The 17,482-nt window shown below is 42.1% G+C and overlaps 1 protein-coding gene across 1 annotated transcript in view; it reads right to left on the bottom strand.

Moving 5' to 3' along the window:
- Window positions 1-10,723: 10,723 nt before the first annotated feature.
- Window positions 10,724-17,482, bottom strand: part of LOC144783267 (solute carrier family 25 member 45-like) — a 160,742-nt gene continuing 153,983 nt past the window's right edge. Inside the window, exon 5 of the mRNA XM_078662333.1 lies at window positions 10,724-13,736. Within this exon, the coding sequence (XP_078518459.1) occupies window positions 13,468-13,736 (269 nt within the window). The 3' untranslated portion in view covers window positions 10,724-13,467. The remainder of the gene's footprint in view (window positions 13,737-17,482) is intronic.

Genomic DNA, 17,482 nt, shown 5'->3' with positions numbered 1-17,482 from the left:
GTTTATTTTTGATAAATGGTTGTGGGTTTTCTTCTCATGCGCTGTTTATGCAGGGTGTATTTTGTGTGATTTTTTAACAAACTCTAAGTGTTTTTAGTTTCTGTGCGCATGCTACTGTATTGTTGTGCAAGTGTGTCTGACGCCTAACTTTTGAGTTGAAAATTGCTGTGAGTTGTGGTGGACACTACCAATAATAGTCTCAACTGGGCAGAGAGCAGGCCCTGAAGAGGGGTTGTAGACTGAGGAACTAGATAATGTGACTAAATGTAATATGCATAGTTTACATTATCTCTCTATCTATTTACCTATCTATATATATATATATATACTTATGTAAAAAATATGTGTAATGTAGAACCTTATCTCTTTGTAGTCAGATTTTAACCAGACCTCCTCCAGCACCATGCGTTTGGAACGCTTCTGCACACATAAAAATGTTTACTACAAAGTGACACTACATCTTGCAGTTAGATTCATGATACATCAACTACTTAACATAAAATCTCCTTGAGATGATCTATTCTGTACATATTTATATATGTATAAACACAAACCGCCCCTTTCATTCGATCCCACGAAGGCCACTAGCTTGAGACATATGTAAGGAATACAAAAAAAAATTAATATACTTTTATAAATTAGGAATTGATTGGCTGAGGGGGGTACTGTATATGAACAATATGTGTAACATTAGATGCATTTTTCTCTCAAGTCACTTGCTATGCTTATGGGGCATTTACTCACTGGGGTTGGAACTTGGAAGCCAGTTACTGACTTCATTCATCCCTTACTATGCAAAGTGCACATCAAAAACACTTGCGCGCCTCCAGGGTCCACAGCACCGCAGATATCAAAGTATATGAAGGTCACCACAAACTGCTAACTCTGCACAGAGTGGGGGCTCCAGGACCTCGGGACATTCATCAGAAAAACGTCGAAAGAGCCCCAGTTTCGAGAAAACATCCCTGAAGCTGAATGGGCACAAGCACGGCTAGCAATGTTAGGATGGCAATGAAAATTAAGTTGAAGTTAAACTAACGCATGATACAGCCAAACATGATTTACAATCTAACTAAAGAGGCCATGCAGCAAACATTTGCAGTGGCCCAACTGGTCCGTACCCCACAACAGGAATCGCCACTAAATGAACTAACAACCTGAGCCACGAGGCTTGGAAATAGCCAGATTCCGAAAGAGATGAAATGCACGGAAAAACAGCATTTCATTTAAATTGAGACAAGTACAAGTAAAGCACAGACAGAAAGGGGTTAAAGGCGAAGACCCTGCTGCCCTTCCAGCCTCTAGGTCGACTTGTGCTCCTGCACACAGTGCCCCGCCCAGCGCAGGTGGCATGAGTGCTGGGGCCTCAGACTCTGTCCATGCCAAGTCTGTTTTACTGCCCCACGGTGACCGTCACCACGCTAAAAAAAAAGCAGCACTGGTTTGATACTTACTGGTTTACTGATGACACTGCCTTTATGAAGGGGCCTGCTGCTGGTGCTGGTTCGAGTTCGAGGGAGAGTGCCCGCCTCAACGTCCTGCTCCACTGGTGGTGACGCATGCGGCGTGCGGTGCGTGTGTGCCGGACGTAAAGTTTAATTTTAAAAAAAGGTTACGCAGAACACGAAACTGAAAGCAAATCTGCAGGGATAAAGATTTATTAGCAGCTTTCTCCGCACAACAACACTTTTCACAAGGAGACTCGGGCGACTAGCAGAATTTGAATAACACTGCAGTGAGTGAGGCAATTATTTTACAATCGCATGTATGATATGAGGTTCATTGAGTTCAGTCCTGATGTTCATATGAGTGGGCAGTGGCAGTGTAGACCCGGCCCTGGTAAATAAGTGCCGATGCTAAGCACCGGAAAGCACCGGCACAAATTAAGCACTGCAGACTAGATAGAAGAGGGAAAGCTAGCAAGAGATATAAATACTGGGAAATCATGGAAAACCACCTGACCTCCAATGCAAGGGCAGAACACACGGTCCTATGATTAATGCGAAAGCATCATCTGGTTGATGAGTACAATACTCATAGAGTAGCCAAGGTGGCTAGCTCCCCTCCTCCTGACAACAGAAATGTTAATATGTATATGGCTTAAAGGGACTCCTCTGATACAGTGAAATAAGGGAAAACTCCCCAACTAAGAGAGACCAAGGGGCAGTGACGGTACAAAAGTTCAGAGGCAGAGACCTGAAATTCCATACACATAGAATTTTCGCAATATGAGGACTAAATAAAAAAAAAATTAAAAAAAAGAACAATTGATGGACAGAATGCAGAACAATGTCATACATGCATCCTAGTACAGAGATCTGGGCCTAAATCCATAATTTTTTTGCTGACTATGCCATTCCAGTTTGGACCTTGCCATATGCAAATCAGTCTTGAACCTAAGCCAAATGGAAACAGTCCAGCCCAAACTGCTAGGCCATGTATACAACTTCAAGTTGTGCAATATTTAAAGTGGAGGAGGGTGACCAACCTGTGAATCAGACCTATAAGATGGAAGAATGTGTATTATTCTGCATGATGCTTATGAAACTATTTCTTGCATTAATGTAAATTCAATAAAAAGATTTTTAAAAAATAAAAAAAGATATTGCATAAAACGGGCAAACAGAAGACCTCCAGTTAACAAGGTGCCCGAAGCATCCTCCCAGAGGCATCAGCTACCACGAACAGCGGTGTATCACCTTTCAGGCATAGGGAGGGTGAAAATGAGGACACCTTGGACTTCCTGGAAATGGGGGCCAGATGTAATACAAAATGTTTGCGGATGCAAAAAGGTTTGAAATCTGTTTGCGACCGTAAAAAACATGTTGCCCATATACTGATCCTATTTTGCTAGTAGCAAATCAATTTGCGACTCGCAAAAGAGGATTAGCAACTTGCTATTAGGAAGGGGCGTTCCAAGGGCATCCTTCCTAATAGCGACTCCTGAAGCAATGTATGACTGTTTTGCGACTGCAATTGCGGTTGCAAAACTGTCACAGTTTACCACCCTTCACAGAAGGGACCACTGCCTACCCTTAAAAAATGAAACTGAAACTGAAAAACTGAATTTTTATTCTTTAATTGCATATCGTTTTCCTTTAAGTAAAAGGGACTATATATTTTTTTTAAAACCTGCTTTATTTAAAAGCAGTCCCAGACATGGTGGTCTGCTGACCCCAGAAGGCCACCATCCCTGGGAGTGCCTGCCATTCCCAACGGGATTGCAAATTGCGACAGCCTCATTAATATGCATGAGGCATGCAATTTGTGACCCCATTGGGGTCGCAAACAGTGTCTCAGACACTGTTGTGCATCCCAATTTGCGACTTGCAAATTGCGAATCGCAAATGCGATGAAAAGGAAAGACCGATAAGAACGCGACCCAAAGTGGAGTGTATGGTAACGAAGATAATATCCAATGTACTGATTGTTTTGATAAGATTCCTTATGGTATTTAGAAAAATCAGGAAAATGTACTCCTCCTCCAATCATAGGGCAGTATAACTTAGGTAGAGACGTGAGTGGCTTTTTATTATGCCAAAGAAAAGAGGTTAAGATTGAATGAATTTTCATGTATGATTTTAGGGGAATATTTAGGGGAATATTACAAAAGGTAAAAAGAATTATAGGAACTAGCATCATCTTGGTAGTATTGAGTCAACCCCTCCAAGATAAGTATAGAGGATGCCATTTGCCATTTAATGAGGAAACAGTCAAGCCCGAACTGGCAGGGCAGGTCCTCCCTGGACTCGAAACAAGCATCCTAGGACCGGTTTCAGGCTTTCAGCCCTCATCAGCCAGGATAGCTTGACTCCAGTGGCATGGAGAGCACAGGACCCAAGTCTGGGCATACCTGTCCCACTCTGGGTGACAAATGCAAAAAGAACAATTGATGGACAGAATGCAGAACAATGTCATACATGCACCCCAGTACTGAGATCTGGGCCTAAATCCCTCATTATTTTGCTGACCATGCCATTCCAGTTTGGACCCTGCCATATGCAAATCAGTCTTGACCCTGAGCCAAATGGAATCAGTCCAGCCCGAACTGCCAGGCCATGTATACAACCTCAAGTTGTGCAATATTTAAAGTGTGGGGGGGGGGGGTGACCAACCTGTGAATCAGACCTATAAGATGGAAGAATGTGTATTATTCTGCATGATGCCTATGAAACTATTTCTTGCATTAATGTAAATTCAATAAAAAGATTTTTTTTTAAAGAAAAAGATATTGCATAAAACGTGCAAACAGAAGACCTCCAGTTAACAAGGTGCCTGAAGCATCCTCCCAGAGGCATCAGCTACCACGAACAGCCGTGTATCACCTTTTAGGCCTAGGGAGGTTGAAAATTAGGACACCTTGGACTTCCTGGAAATGGGGGCAAGATGTAATAAAAAAGTTTTGCGGGTGAAAATGGGTTTTAAACCTGTTTGCGACCGCAAAAAACATGTTGCCCATATACTGATCCTATTTTGCTAGTAGCAAATCAATTTGCGACTCGCAAAAAAGGATTAGCAACTTGCTATTAGGAAGGGGTGTTCCAAAGGCATCCTTCCTAATAGCGACTCCTGAAGCAATGTATGACTGTTTTGCGACTGCAATTGCGGTTGCAAAACAGTCACAGTTTACCACCCTTCACAGAAGGGACCACTGCCTACTCTTAAAAAATGAAACTGAAAAGTTTTAATTTTTATTCTTTAAATGCATATCGTTTTACTTTAAGTAAAAGGGGCTATATTTTTTTTTAAACCTGCTTTATTTAAAAACAGTCCCAGGCATGGTGGTCTGCTGACCCCAGAAGGCCACCATCCCTGGGAGTGCCTGCCATTCCCAACGGGATCGCAAATTGCGACAGCCTCATTATTATGCATGAGGCATGCAGTGTCTCGGACACTGTTGTGCATCCCAATTTGCGTCTTGCAAATTGCGAATCGCAAATGCGATGAAAAGGAAAGACCGATAAGAGCGCAACCCAAAGTGGAGTGTATGGTAACAAAGATAATATCCAATGTACCGATTGTTTTGTTAAGATTCCTTATGGTATTTAGAAAAATCAGGAAAATGCACTCCTCCTCCAATCATAGGGCGGTTTAACTTAGGTAGAGACATGCGTGGCTTTTTATTATGCCAAAGAAAAGAGGTTAAGATTGAATTAATTTTCATGTATGATTTTAGGGGAATATTTAGGGGAATATTACAAAAGGTGAAAAGAATTATAGGAACTAGCATCATCTTGGTAGTATTGAGTCGACCCCACCAAGATAAGTGTAGAGGATGCCATTTGCCATTTAATGAGGAAATCGTTTGAACATAAGTAGCAATATTAATAGAAATCATGTTTGCAAGAGATTGGGTAAATTGAAGGCCTAAATATTTAAGTTGTTTAAATTGGTATTTATAGTTAGAACGAGGTCTGGTTTGAAAGTGAATTTGTTTAAGGGTAAAATGTTGCATTTGTCAGTATTGAATTTATATCCAGAGATAGAAGCATAGGAGGTGACGTCTGTGGAAAAAGCTGGATTAGATTTAAGTGGTTTATAAATTAAAGATAAAATATCATCTGCATATGCAGCTAATTTAACATGTTGAGTATTATGTGTGAAAGCATGTATGTTTGTATTTTGTCTATTCCTAGACAAAACTGGTTTCAGTGCTAAGTTAAGGAGGAATGGAGAAAGGGGACAGCCTTGTCGGACCCCCTCGGCCTAGGGGTAAAATAAGCGGAGGTCAACCTATTGGCATATATATTGTGGCTTGAGGAAGGGTATATAAGAGAGAAATTCAAGATATGATTAGAGGGCCAAAACCAAACCAAGGGGTCGATTAGGATGGCGGACGGACTTTGTCCGTCCGCCATCCTGTCGGAGGAAGGGACCGTCCGCCACAGGGGCGGAGGTCCTGTGCCTCGAATTAGGATGCACCCGCCACAGTGGCGGGTGCATCCCACATTTTTAACATTGCGGCAATGCTAAAAATGCATGTTGTGCATAGGTCCACCGGCATCCTAATATGGCTGGCGGTGTCTCGCAGACACCGCCACCATATGTATTGACATTTTTCCGCCGGACGCGAAGGCAACTGGCGGAAAAGCGGCGGACGGTCTTCTGTGAGCATGACGGACGGATTGCCTCCGCCGGGCCGGCGGTGGCTACCGCCGGCCTGGCGGAGGCAATCCATCCACCATCCTAATCGGCACCCAAGTAAGGGTATAAAAGAGGAATTTCCAATTCTCTCAATCAAAAGCATTTTGGTATCAAGGGCAAGGGCTACCATAGGATCAGATAAACTTGTAGACTTGGAAATAATATTAAAGATTAGGCGAGTTTTATCCGACAGGTAATGACCCCTGACAAAACCTAACTGTTCTTGACCCAGGATTTCAGGAAGGAAGGGTTTCAATCTAAAAGATAATGCTTTGGAGAAGACCTATAGTCTAAGTTGATAAGGGAAATAGGTCTGTAAACCCTACAATAATGTAAGTTCCTCCCCTCTTTTGGTATAAAGCATATAAGTACGTCAAGGAAAGAGCTGGAAGAATTAGTAAACAAATGAATAATGCTACATAATTTTGGAAGAAGTAGTTTGGAAAAATAAGAATACAATTCAGCTGTAAAACCATCTAATCAAGGAGCTTTATCCTTTTAAAGGGAGAGAAGCTCGAGGTGTAGGTCTGATTGTGTAATGTCTGTTTCTAGGGAGGAGAAATCTATTTGGAAACAATCTGGTTTTTGGACAGAGGACAGATATTGTAAAAAGTCTGAATCTGAGGGTTCATGCTCCAGTGAGTATAAATTGGTATAGAAATTCTTAAATTGATTTAAAATATCCGTATCCTTGTGATAGGGTATGCCAATTATTGTCAATAATGGAGTCTAAATGTAGTTTGTTGGGTTTGATTTTAAGATAGTTTGACAATAATTTCCCAGATTTATTTTGACCTCTGTAAAATGTGGCACTATATTTGAGATGATAAGCTCATTCATTATCAGTGAATATCTTATTAGAGTGAAGTTTCGCATTAACGTGGAGTCATATTTGCTGCATGCGACAGGTCTAGATGTACACCGAAACCTGTGAATTGTCAGATTTAAAAAAGTGCCAATATTGGCTGTCTGTAAGGATTGAGTAAGAGAGTGTGATAGGAAAATTTAATCTATTATAGACTGAGTATGGTGAACTGGAGAGTAATGTATTTGCTGCATGCGAGAGGTCTAGATGTACACAGAAACCTGTGCATTGTCAGATTTAAAATAGTGCCAATCTTGGCTGTCTGTAAGGATTGAGTAAGAGAGTGTGATAGGAAAATGAGTGTAGGATTGCACAAACGCCAAGCGACTGTTAGATGTTGCTGCTGAATAGCGTGTACAAATGTCTTTTGTGATTTGTTCGAAATATAATGAGAAGAGGAATGTTTATCAATAAAAGGTTCGACAAAATGTTTGCAGTCACCTGCTCAAACAAAATTATCATCAGGATATTGTAAGTTCCTGATGAATAGTGGACCAAAACTGATAATCTGGGGCATTAGGACCATATACATTAAAAAGTAGAAGTGGAATCTTAACATACATTTTAAGCAATAACCATCTTTCCTGTTTATCTATTTCCTGAGATACCTATTGAATATGCAAAGACTTGTGATGCAAAATTATGACACCTTGTTTTTGCCACTCCCTGGAGCGAAAAATACTTCTCCTACCCACCCTTTGCTTCATTTCATACATTCGCTTTCTGTAAGATGCATTTCCTGCAAGTAAGCAATCTGAGCATTAAGCTCTGCTATGTGAGCCAAAATTCTAGGGGGCATATTATCAAGGACCTGTGGTAAAACTATCGCCGTTTTATCGGCAGGAAACTGCCGATAAAACGGCGATAATGGGCTTGATATTACGCCCTTGCTAATTCCCATAGAAGCCCATGTTCTGATGTTAACATGGGCTTCTATGGGAATTAACAAGGGCGTATTATCAAGCCCATTGTCGCCGTTTTATCGGCAGTTTCCTGCCGATAAAACTGCGATAATTTTAACACCGGTCCTTGATAATATGCCCCTTTGTTTTTTGCTCGAAAAATTTAAGCCCCTGATGTTCCAAGATACCACTGTCAAACCCATTGGGAAGAAACAATATGAAAAATACAATCAGACGTTGTATAAGGAGACATGCAAGAGCCAAGTAGTCAACAAAAGAGATGATAGCAGAGAACAGGAGTGGTAATACCATGAATACAAAGATATCAAAAGAGAAAAAGAGGAAAAAGAGGGCAAGGCCAAGGGAAAAAAGAGGAGAAGAAAAAATAAAGCATGAGAGAAAATTAGCTGAAGGCGAAAGTTGACACTAGTAACAAAAAAGGGAAGCATACCAATGAATAGTTTGATGAGGGTGGGAGGGAGACTACCTGAGTAAGACAACACATCCGAACCCCAAGGGACGACAGGGCACATGAAAGGCCGTACAACACGAAATGGTAGGCGAGAATATGCACAAGGAGAAAACAGCGTCAGTATAGGAGGAGTGGGAAGCTCATTTTAAGCAACTATATTGCTGCACGTTGAACAACAATATGAACCCCCCCTCTGATAATGAGGGTGGATCCATAAGGTTTGACAGAGGCGAGGTTATTCTTGGGATAGAGGGACTTACAGCCGGGAAAGCGCCTGGATCTGATGGAATTCCCCCTGACTTATATAAATCTGACCCGAACTTCTGGGCACCGATTCTTGAGGCAGTCATTAATACGGGTGCCACAATTGGCTGTCCACCGTCTTGGGGGGTATCCACCATCGTCCCGGTGTTCAAGAAGGGGGATAGCCCACTCTGCTATAGGCCCATCTCTCTAATTAATTCCATGGTCAAAATAGTGGGGAGAATTATACTACAGAGATTGTCAGAATGGGTACTGGACAATAACATCATGTCCATCTCTCAGTATGGCTTCTGTAGTGGTAGATCAACTATAACGCAGTGCATTAATCTTTTCCTAATCCTCAACAAATACACTATCGCCCAAAAAGGTAATGTCCATCTCGCCTTAATGGACTTATCCTCTGCTTTTGACTGCGTGAACAGGGGGAAGCTTTGGCAGTCCATGAGGGAGAAGGGTGTGGACAGTGGGATTGTTAACTTTATGGTGGATCTACATAGCAGCACTAGTGCCAACGTAAGGTATTCTCAGGATCTGTGCACAACTGATAATTTTATTATAGATAAGGGAGTTCGCCAAGGCTGTATCCTGGCCCCCTTTCTTTTTAATTTTTATATAAATGAATTAGACAGCGTTCTGCAGGATGTGAAGGCTGATTGTCCCAGAGTCGGCAGGCGGAGTATTCCTGTACTTTTATACGCAGATGATGCGGTTTTAATCTCCAGAACTGAGTTAGGTCTTCAAGCCTTGCTTAACGCTTTTAAATTGTTTATGACAGACAGAGACCTACTGGTCAATAATTCTAAATCATTCATCATGCAAGTGGGTCATCGCCCAAAAAGGAACTATACATTTAAACTAGACAATGCAGTGATACCATTGTCAAATTCATTTTCATATCTAGGTGTCCTTTTTGACTCCAAATTATCCTGGGGACCCCAACTTGCTAAAAAGAGACGTGATGTGACCAGGGTCAATGCCTCCATTTTTAATTTTGCTTCAAAACTGGGGAAGAAACCTACTCATGCCATGATGAAACTTTACGATGCGAAATCAGTGGCAACTGCAGTCTATGGCAGCGAACTATGGGGGTATGTGCCTGGCGAACAACTCCAGATTACTGAAAGTGCTTTTATGAAGCGCCTCCTGTGTGTCCCGGCTGGTACTTCTAACTTTGCAGTTCATGAGGAGCTGGGGGCGGAATATTTGAGCGATATTTTCTCCTTACGCCCGCTAACCTGCTGGTTAAAACTGTGGTTGAATCAAGATATCCCGCTGACACACCTGATTGTAAATGATTTTCTGTCTCAAGATAATGCATTGGGCACTCCCTGGTTAAAATATTTGAAATCATGCTTTTCTGGGCTGGGCCGACCAGAGCTATTTGACTACCCAAATAGAATCGTTAAGGGGGATGTTGAACTAATTAAACGAGCTTTCCTCCTGGACAGGAAGACCCAGAGGGAAGGGGTAGAGCTACAGAAAACAAGTGTAAGAAAATATGTTATGGTTAAAACTTGTCCAACAATGGAGCCCTACCTACTTGGTACACTGAGCACTCATGAGAAGTTTTGCTAACAAGGTTCAGGTTATACCAGTTTCATCATCTGCTTATCAGACCAAAGAAAGATTCTTTTAGCAAAACCCCAGCATCCTGTGGCTGCGACGGAAAGTCTCCACAGGATATGCTGCATTTTATGTTTTTATGTGGTTTTTATGAATACCCACGAAAACGCTATCTAACTGTGCTTTTAAAGAAACTTAATTTTAAACAGATCCGACCAGCCTTGTTATACTTACAATTATTGCATACTGACAGTATTCTTCAAGTGATTGAATTTTTAAAATTGTCCCTTAGACTGCGAAATTGCCTGGATCAATGAATGTTACTGTATCAAAGTACCAGACCATTAATGAATTAATGTACACAGGGTACTGTATCATCGCACCTGCACTTTAACAATGCGATTATGCCTTTTTAAACAAATGTATTTTATGACTTGTGTACTTTTATGGTTGAATCAAACCGAAATAAAGTCTTTTTGAACTTTGAACTTGTATAGAAGAACAATACCCGTCTTTTGCTTTGTCAATTCAAGTCAATCTTTATTGTTTGATTAATTTAAATCATTACAAAAATACAAAGTGCTAGTGCAAATAGCTGTCGTTTGGAGAAGATCAGTATAATAAGCAAAGTGCAAATGCAAACAGAAAAGGATTGACTGGTTTTAAAATTGTGCTTTAAAGGGAGAATCCAGTTTGTTAATGTTAATATGTAAATTTTTTTAAAAAACAGTTAAAATGTCTAGTGCAAACTAGCTACATTTCTGAGTGGAGTATGGTTTGATTTCTGAATCTGCAACAGTTAAATAGCTGTGATCCTTGCCCCTCAACTCATTGTAGATACTTTAAAGTCTGGGCAAGTGTTTTCTGATCTACTGAATTGAGGCAGGCAAGTATTGCTTGTCTGCATGAGCGCACTCCTAGCTGATTCCAGAGTGGACACAGCCATAGTCGATGTAGGCTTAGAGTAGACTTGCAGAGACAGATAATGTGCACCAGGTCTTCAGTCACTTGGCCACATAATCCAACTGGCAGTTTCCCCTTCTGCACTCAACCAAGGCAAGTTGTACATGCTTGAGGGCAAAATCCCAATGCGATATTTCAGGCATTTATTTTTTTATCCTGCATTTTAAAGCTTCTCTCAGATATTGCTGCAGTTTCAGGGTCTTGTAGCTGTTTACTATTGACCAGGCGTGGGAGTGTTTTTCTAAAGTTGCTCTGACTTCTGGTTAATATATTATTTTATTTGCCTTATACACAGCTCTTTTAAAGGTGTCATAACTCGCTGCAGCCAAATATATATCTCTTAGCCTGAGCAGATAAATCATTGCGTCAAGATAGTCTTAAGATGATTTTGCCATTTCCTCCCATGCATGATAGTTGAGTGTTTTTTTCTTCCACAGATATTAGCGTATGGCAGAAGATGGCGAAGGCTGCCCGCCTGGCATAGAACTATTTTGTGAGCCCAAACTCTTGCCTTATCTGGGCTGGTGATGTGTGGTGGGGGAGATGGAAGATTTGCCTGTATATTCTTGAAATTGTTGTGTCCAGAATTATTGATTCAATTCCCAGTAGAGCCTCGGCCATAGGCCAGAGCTCATACTACTTTCGCCCCGGCAATTTTTAGTATGGGGCTGAACGAGTGACCGTTGAGGCTCCTAAACATGCCAGGGATATCAACTTCCTATTTAATTTCCCCCTTGTGATATTTGAATGAGCTGTTGCTATCAAATAAAATGCAATGGTATTTATATTTGTTTTCTTCCTCAAGCTTGCTCTAGTTAAGATGCCAGCTAGCCTTTCCTCTGTGTTTTCTCCTGGCGAGGATCATGATTTTTATTTTTCTGTTGTATATATTAACCCATTAAACAAGGAGTATGATTGAGTGGCACCCAAGAGAAGAAACTCTGATTCTGCTTAGTAGTACCAGGTCATCAGGGTAAAGGAGATTTGGTAGCCGTATCAACCCTAGTTTTGGAGCATGCACGTTTACAGAGGATAAGGCTGGAGGTAGGTCTGCCAGGAAAAGTTTGAATAAAATTGGTGCCAGGACAAACCTCTGTTTGAGGCCGCTTGTTGACAGAAGGGTTCTTGATAAATTAACTAAGTTCCCTAGTTTGATTCTAATTCATGTTTTGGAGTACAGGTTTTCAATTGCTTTCAGGCAATGTGGGGGATGCCCCAGTCTTTTAGTTTTCTCCAGAGCATTTTACGATTTACACCAAAATAAATCGGCTTGGTAGTCTATGTAACAGAGGCAGGCTTGCAATTTTGGAGAAATTAAAAATGAGAGATAGAACCATTGTGTTTGTTGAAGTTCCTGTTTTCGTTGTGAAGCCTGTTTGGTTGGGGGCCTTGATTGAGTTGTAGTGGCCCAGTCGTTGAGTTGTTCCAGTAAGATCTAGTCTGGGATCGTTGATCCTAATAGAGCATGATTGAAGAGTGGTGCCTATGCTTCTGCCCATCTTTGCCAGCTCTGTCTTGTATATTGCCTGGGGGATACCATTTGGGCCTGGTGCTCCTGTGGTGCACACCTTTGTTATCAGCCAGAGTACGTTATTGGCAACTATAGTGGACATTCTCCCTGTGGCCGGCCCGCTACCAAGGCAATTTTCTCAGACTGGTGAGCTCCTGTGTCTTGTGTCTTACACTTGTGTATAAGTAAGTGGTCCAAACTTCTTCTGAAATGCTAGATTCCATTCTACAATGGGTGGGATATTTTAAGGCATTCGCTTTTTCCAGAGAGTGTTGGTGTTATGGTGCTAGAGGTACCAGATCAGTTTGACCGAGAAGGTCTCTGTGCTTTGCCTCTTGATCGCACAGAGTGCTCGCATAAATTCTTGTTTTGCCGCCCTTAGGCTAGTATTGTTTGTTTCATTAAGAAGGGGTCGGCGAACTGCACGAAGGGCTATGTCGACTTTCCATTTTAGTTGTGCAATTTTTGGCTGGTCAGGGGAGTGGGTTCAAATTTGACCCTGTCTGGTTTTGCTCTAGTGGCAAACTGTTTGGCGAAGCCATTGGTAAATACCATTGTTCTCTAACTAAGCACGTTAGTTGATGAGTTTTTAGAAGGTGCAATTCAGCTTTTTGCGCCAAAGCCCCTATCGTGGCAGAGGACCAGTTCACTCTTTTTAGATCTGCCAAGTAGATGGGACCCTCAGGTTCTACTGTGCGTTTGTTTTCTGTCAAATTTAGCTTTGTAAAATGTCATATTGCACTGATTGTTATGCGCCTTTCCAGGAATCTACCATCTTGATAAGTCAGCACATGAGCTTCATTAACATTTCATAACTGAAGAAGGTCACAGCATTGACTGGAAAGGCCCGAGCACTGTTCAATGTGATTCCTTTCAAAAAGACACTAGCCCCTTCTTGCCTGACGCTTGTGATTATGCAGTCGAGGACGCCTTTGTACCGGACTCCCTTAACACCATCCATCTGCAGTCGAGCCTTAATGACGTCCATGGGGTTTGCGCAAGCCCAACTGACAGTGCCAGCACAGCCTCCAGCAAAGAGCATCGTCAAAGAACCTGCAGAAAGGGAAATATCAACAATAGCACTCAACCACTGCGATTTGCTTCCATGATATCATTTTGGCAAATTGTAAGATGTGAAACACTGATTGAGGCACACATACAGCAATGGAAATTCAAAACTTCAACCTTAATTAATTCAGAATCAAAAGCGCTGTAGCACGTGGAGCTCTGCTTTTACAGTGCCTACATTTTTGTAGGTGAAAATGTTATTTGGGCTGAGTAATATCCGATAGATTTATGCCTGATGCATAAGACACCACTCTATCTTTTATCTAACTGCTAAACCAGTATTGGGATGAAATTGGTACTTAGAGGCTCTTGCACCTCATAGGTATTACTTCTTTCGGTATGACCGGCAGGTACTGGTATTTTATGCTTGTTAGAGCCGAATCCATGTAGAGCAACTTCCTAGAGTTAGCTTCCTTTCTATAGACGTACAAAAGACACCTACATAATTGGGCAACCTAATTTTTTTGATACTTCAGTGGTGTATAATTGTCACTGTCCTGAGAGGTATTTATTATTTTCTAAAAGCCTTTTACTGAATATTAGTGTTCTTCTCATCAAATATTTATAGAAACCTGCAGTTCTAGAGGTGTGTCCATCTCTGTTCCTAAAGCCAACATGTTTTTCTTACGAAGCTTGGTTCACATTTGAGCTTTATCAAGGCTGACAATGCCTGTTTTAGATTCGCTACTGATTTAGATTTAGTGTTTATGAACTATCACCAAAGAAACAAAGTTAAAGCTAAAGGAATAAAATCACACACAATGGAAGCTATTCTTCATCTGGATAATTAGAATATGATGAGAACCAAGCTACCAGCACCCAGCATTTATGAAAGCTGACAAATGGATGATTAGTCTCCATAAATTTTACTCCTTGTGATCAATAACCACCAGCCTGAATCCTGAAAATATAGACATTCTGACCGGGAGCAGTGCACTACAATTGCTTTGGTGGCAAACCATTTAAGATTCCAGCACAGATACTGCCCTCATTGTAAGGATGATGTCTGCATGTCTCTGGATGGTGAAGACACGGTGGCTCTCATCCTACAGGACTTCTTAGCAACATTTGACACAGTCTCTCACCCCTTCCTCAACCAAATACTACACAATATTGGATTCCTAAAACAAGCACTCTGATGAATCAAGCTTGGCCTCATACACCTTCGACACCTGCAACCTCATCTGTGGAGTTTCACAACATTACTCCTTGAGCTCTGCCCTCTTCAACACATACATTATACCTCTAGCCAGCATCATCCGTTCTCATGAATCAATGTCCTCTGCTACGCCTAACGACCCACAACTTCTTCTCTACATCATGCCAGGTACCCTGATCAAGTTTAATGTCTGCATGACTGATATTGCCTGCAGGATGAAGGCCAACTGTCTGAAGCTGAATACTAAAAAAAAAAGAAAATTGATCTTCAGGAAGAGCACTTCACTATGAGACCCCACCTGGTGATAACAGAGCTAGGATTAACACCCACCATTCACTCCAAGAACCTTGGGATCGTCATCAACAGCAAAGCTGACAAGACTGCCCAAGTCAACGCCATCAATGCCTCATGCTTCTACACCCTGAAGATGGTGAGGAACATTTTCAAATGGATCCCTATCCCCACCCAGACAACTATTGCTGTTAGGACTCGGAGCGTTTAAGGAGGTCCTATACCTTTAGTGCCTGTTCAGGGTGTGCTGTGATGTGCTTTCAGCCTAACCGGGACTCCAAGTCCCATGATGCCTTGGGGCGTTCGAGAGAGACCATGCTTCTTTCTGCACCAATCAGATGCAGACTGGGAGGTTCATATGCCTCCTCCCTCTTCCTAGCGGTGCTTGGTTTTCTCGTTTGGATTCCTGCTGGGTTCCGACCCGTGTGTCATTTTGTACTTTCCTTCGTTCCCTTGGAATTGCAGTTTTGTTCTTTCCTCTCCCTGTGCGAGAGCTGCGCGAGGCCTCGTGGGCTCTTGTGGTGAACTTCGAGAATATTTACTCTCTGCGGCATTTTCGGGCTGAATCCTGTTGCCGCTGCAAGCGCCGGATTTGAATCTGCTCCTCCGCCGCCTAAACGGCTCACAGGTGTGGTGCTGGGAAGCGTTACACTGTCCCGTGGGCCACTCCCTTGCTCCCCTGCTCCCTCGGACCAGAAAGCTGTGGATGACTGCAGCTAACTCTCGGCATTTGTTTGAAGTGAAAAGACAAGTGCCGAAGCGTTTATTTCCTTGCTCGTTTGTTTCTGTTCAAGTGTAAGCCGGGTGAGAAAAGCCGGTTTACTTAACCCTTGTGGAGAACTTCTTCTGTTGTTTGGAAACTTATCGTTTGTGCACAACAACATTTTGTTCATTCTAGAGCTATACAAAGAACATGGGAACTCTCTATGTTGCATCAAACAAAACTTTATTGACAATTACGTCAGTGGGCAGACTTTCTCTGGTGGACTTCGTTTTTGCCTGCATAGCGAGGATTATCGCTTAACTTCAATTCTATTTTGGAACACTTATATTTGAGAAGTGACTCAAGACTATTTTCACAAAACTCTCAATTGAATCTATTTCATTTATCTGGAGAGACCAAAGTATCTACCCTTCTTTTGGTTCGTATATTGTTTTATTCTTCCATGGATTCCTTTTGGGTGTGATACAATATTTGGGCAGGTAAGAGCGTTACAGCACATTCTGTACAGAGATATACCGAAAAGCTCCTTCTTGTTACCATCCTGATTTTGATAAAGTTCCTGTTGTGTGTTCTGTTTTCCTCTCTCCTCTGCAGGGTACTGCATCCATTCCACGTTGCACTCTTGAGTGCCCTGACTTCAATTTGGAGACCTATGGGTTTTGGTCTCTCTCTTTTTTGGCGACCACTCAAACCTGTGTGTATATATGCTCGCTAGGTGTGTGGTGTCATTTGAAACAGAGAGGGACACTGTCTACACTTCTGAGGACGCTGGTTTCTGCCTGGAGCTCGTTCATCGCCCGACAGAAAAACCAAGCCCACGTTTATCTCTCCTCCCGAGTGTAGACAGTCATGGACGACGCAGCCATGTTAGGAGAGTCAGATGAGATAACGTTAATAGATCTAGCCACCACAGTTGTGAATTTGCAAACCGAACTCAAGTTGGTTAGGAACGAAAATCAAAGGTTATTAACTGAAAATACTAGATTGAGAGAAGTGAGTAAACCCCCTGAGATGCAAGCTAGACATAAAAGAAGCTATATACACCCTTCTCATTTTCAAATGCCAACCGTTAGTCCCCCTGGTGACCCTCATGCATCTACGCCCTCTACCTCTCCTGTTCAGGTCACTGTGGTTACCCCGCCTCGAACTCCATTGGCAATGCCAGAGAGGTTTAGTGGAGACAGTCAGAAATTTAACGTATTCATGAATCAATGCCACCTGACTTTTTTGTGCTGAGCTGCTTCGTTCCCTGATGACGCGGCTAAGATCGCTTTTATCATCTCCTACTTAAGTGAGAATGCCGCCTCCTGGGCGGTGGCTCTGGTTGAGAATGACGATCCTGTTTTATATAATCTTGTCCTATTTAAGGAGCGGATGAAAAGCCTTTTTGCTAGGCATACTTATATGCAGGCGAGCGATAATGAGCTGCTCAATTTGAAACAGGGCTCAAAAGATTTATTGACATATATCACTGCCTTCATTAGATTAGTGACAGAGACCCACTGGCCTGACGAGAAGAGGACCTCGCTATTCTATAGAGGGCTTAAAGATGACCTA

The sequence above is a fragment of the Lissotriton helveticus genome, chromosome 9 (genome assembly GCF_964261635.1).
Source record: "Lissotriton helveticus chromosome 9, aLisHel1.1, whole genome shotgun sequence".
In the NCBI taxonomy this organism is placed as follows: Eukaryota; Metazoa; Chordata; class Amphibia; order Caudata; family Salamandridae; genus Lissotriton; species Lissotriton helveticus.
The sequence above is the reverse complement of the archived record's forward strand: the minus strand, read 5'-3'. Positions and strand labels throughout refer to the sequence as shown.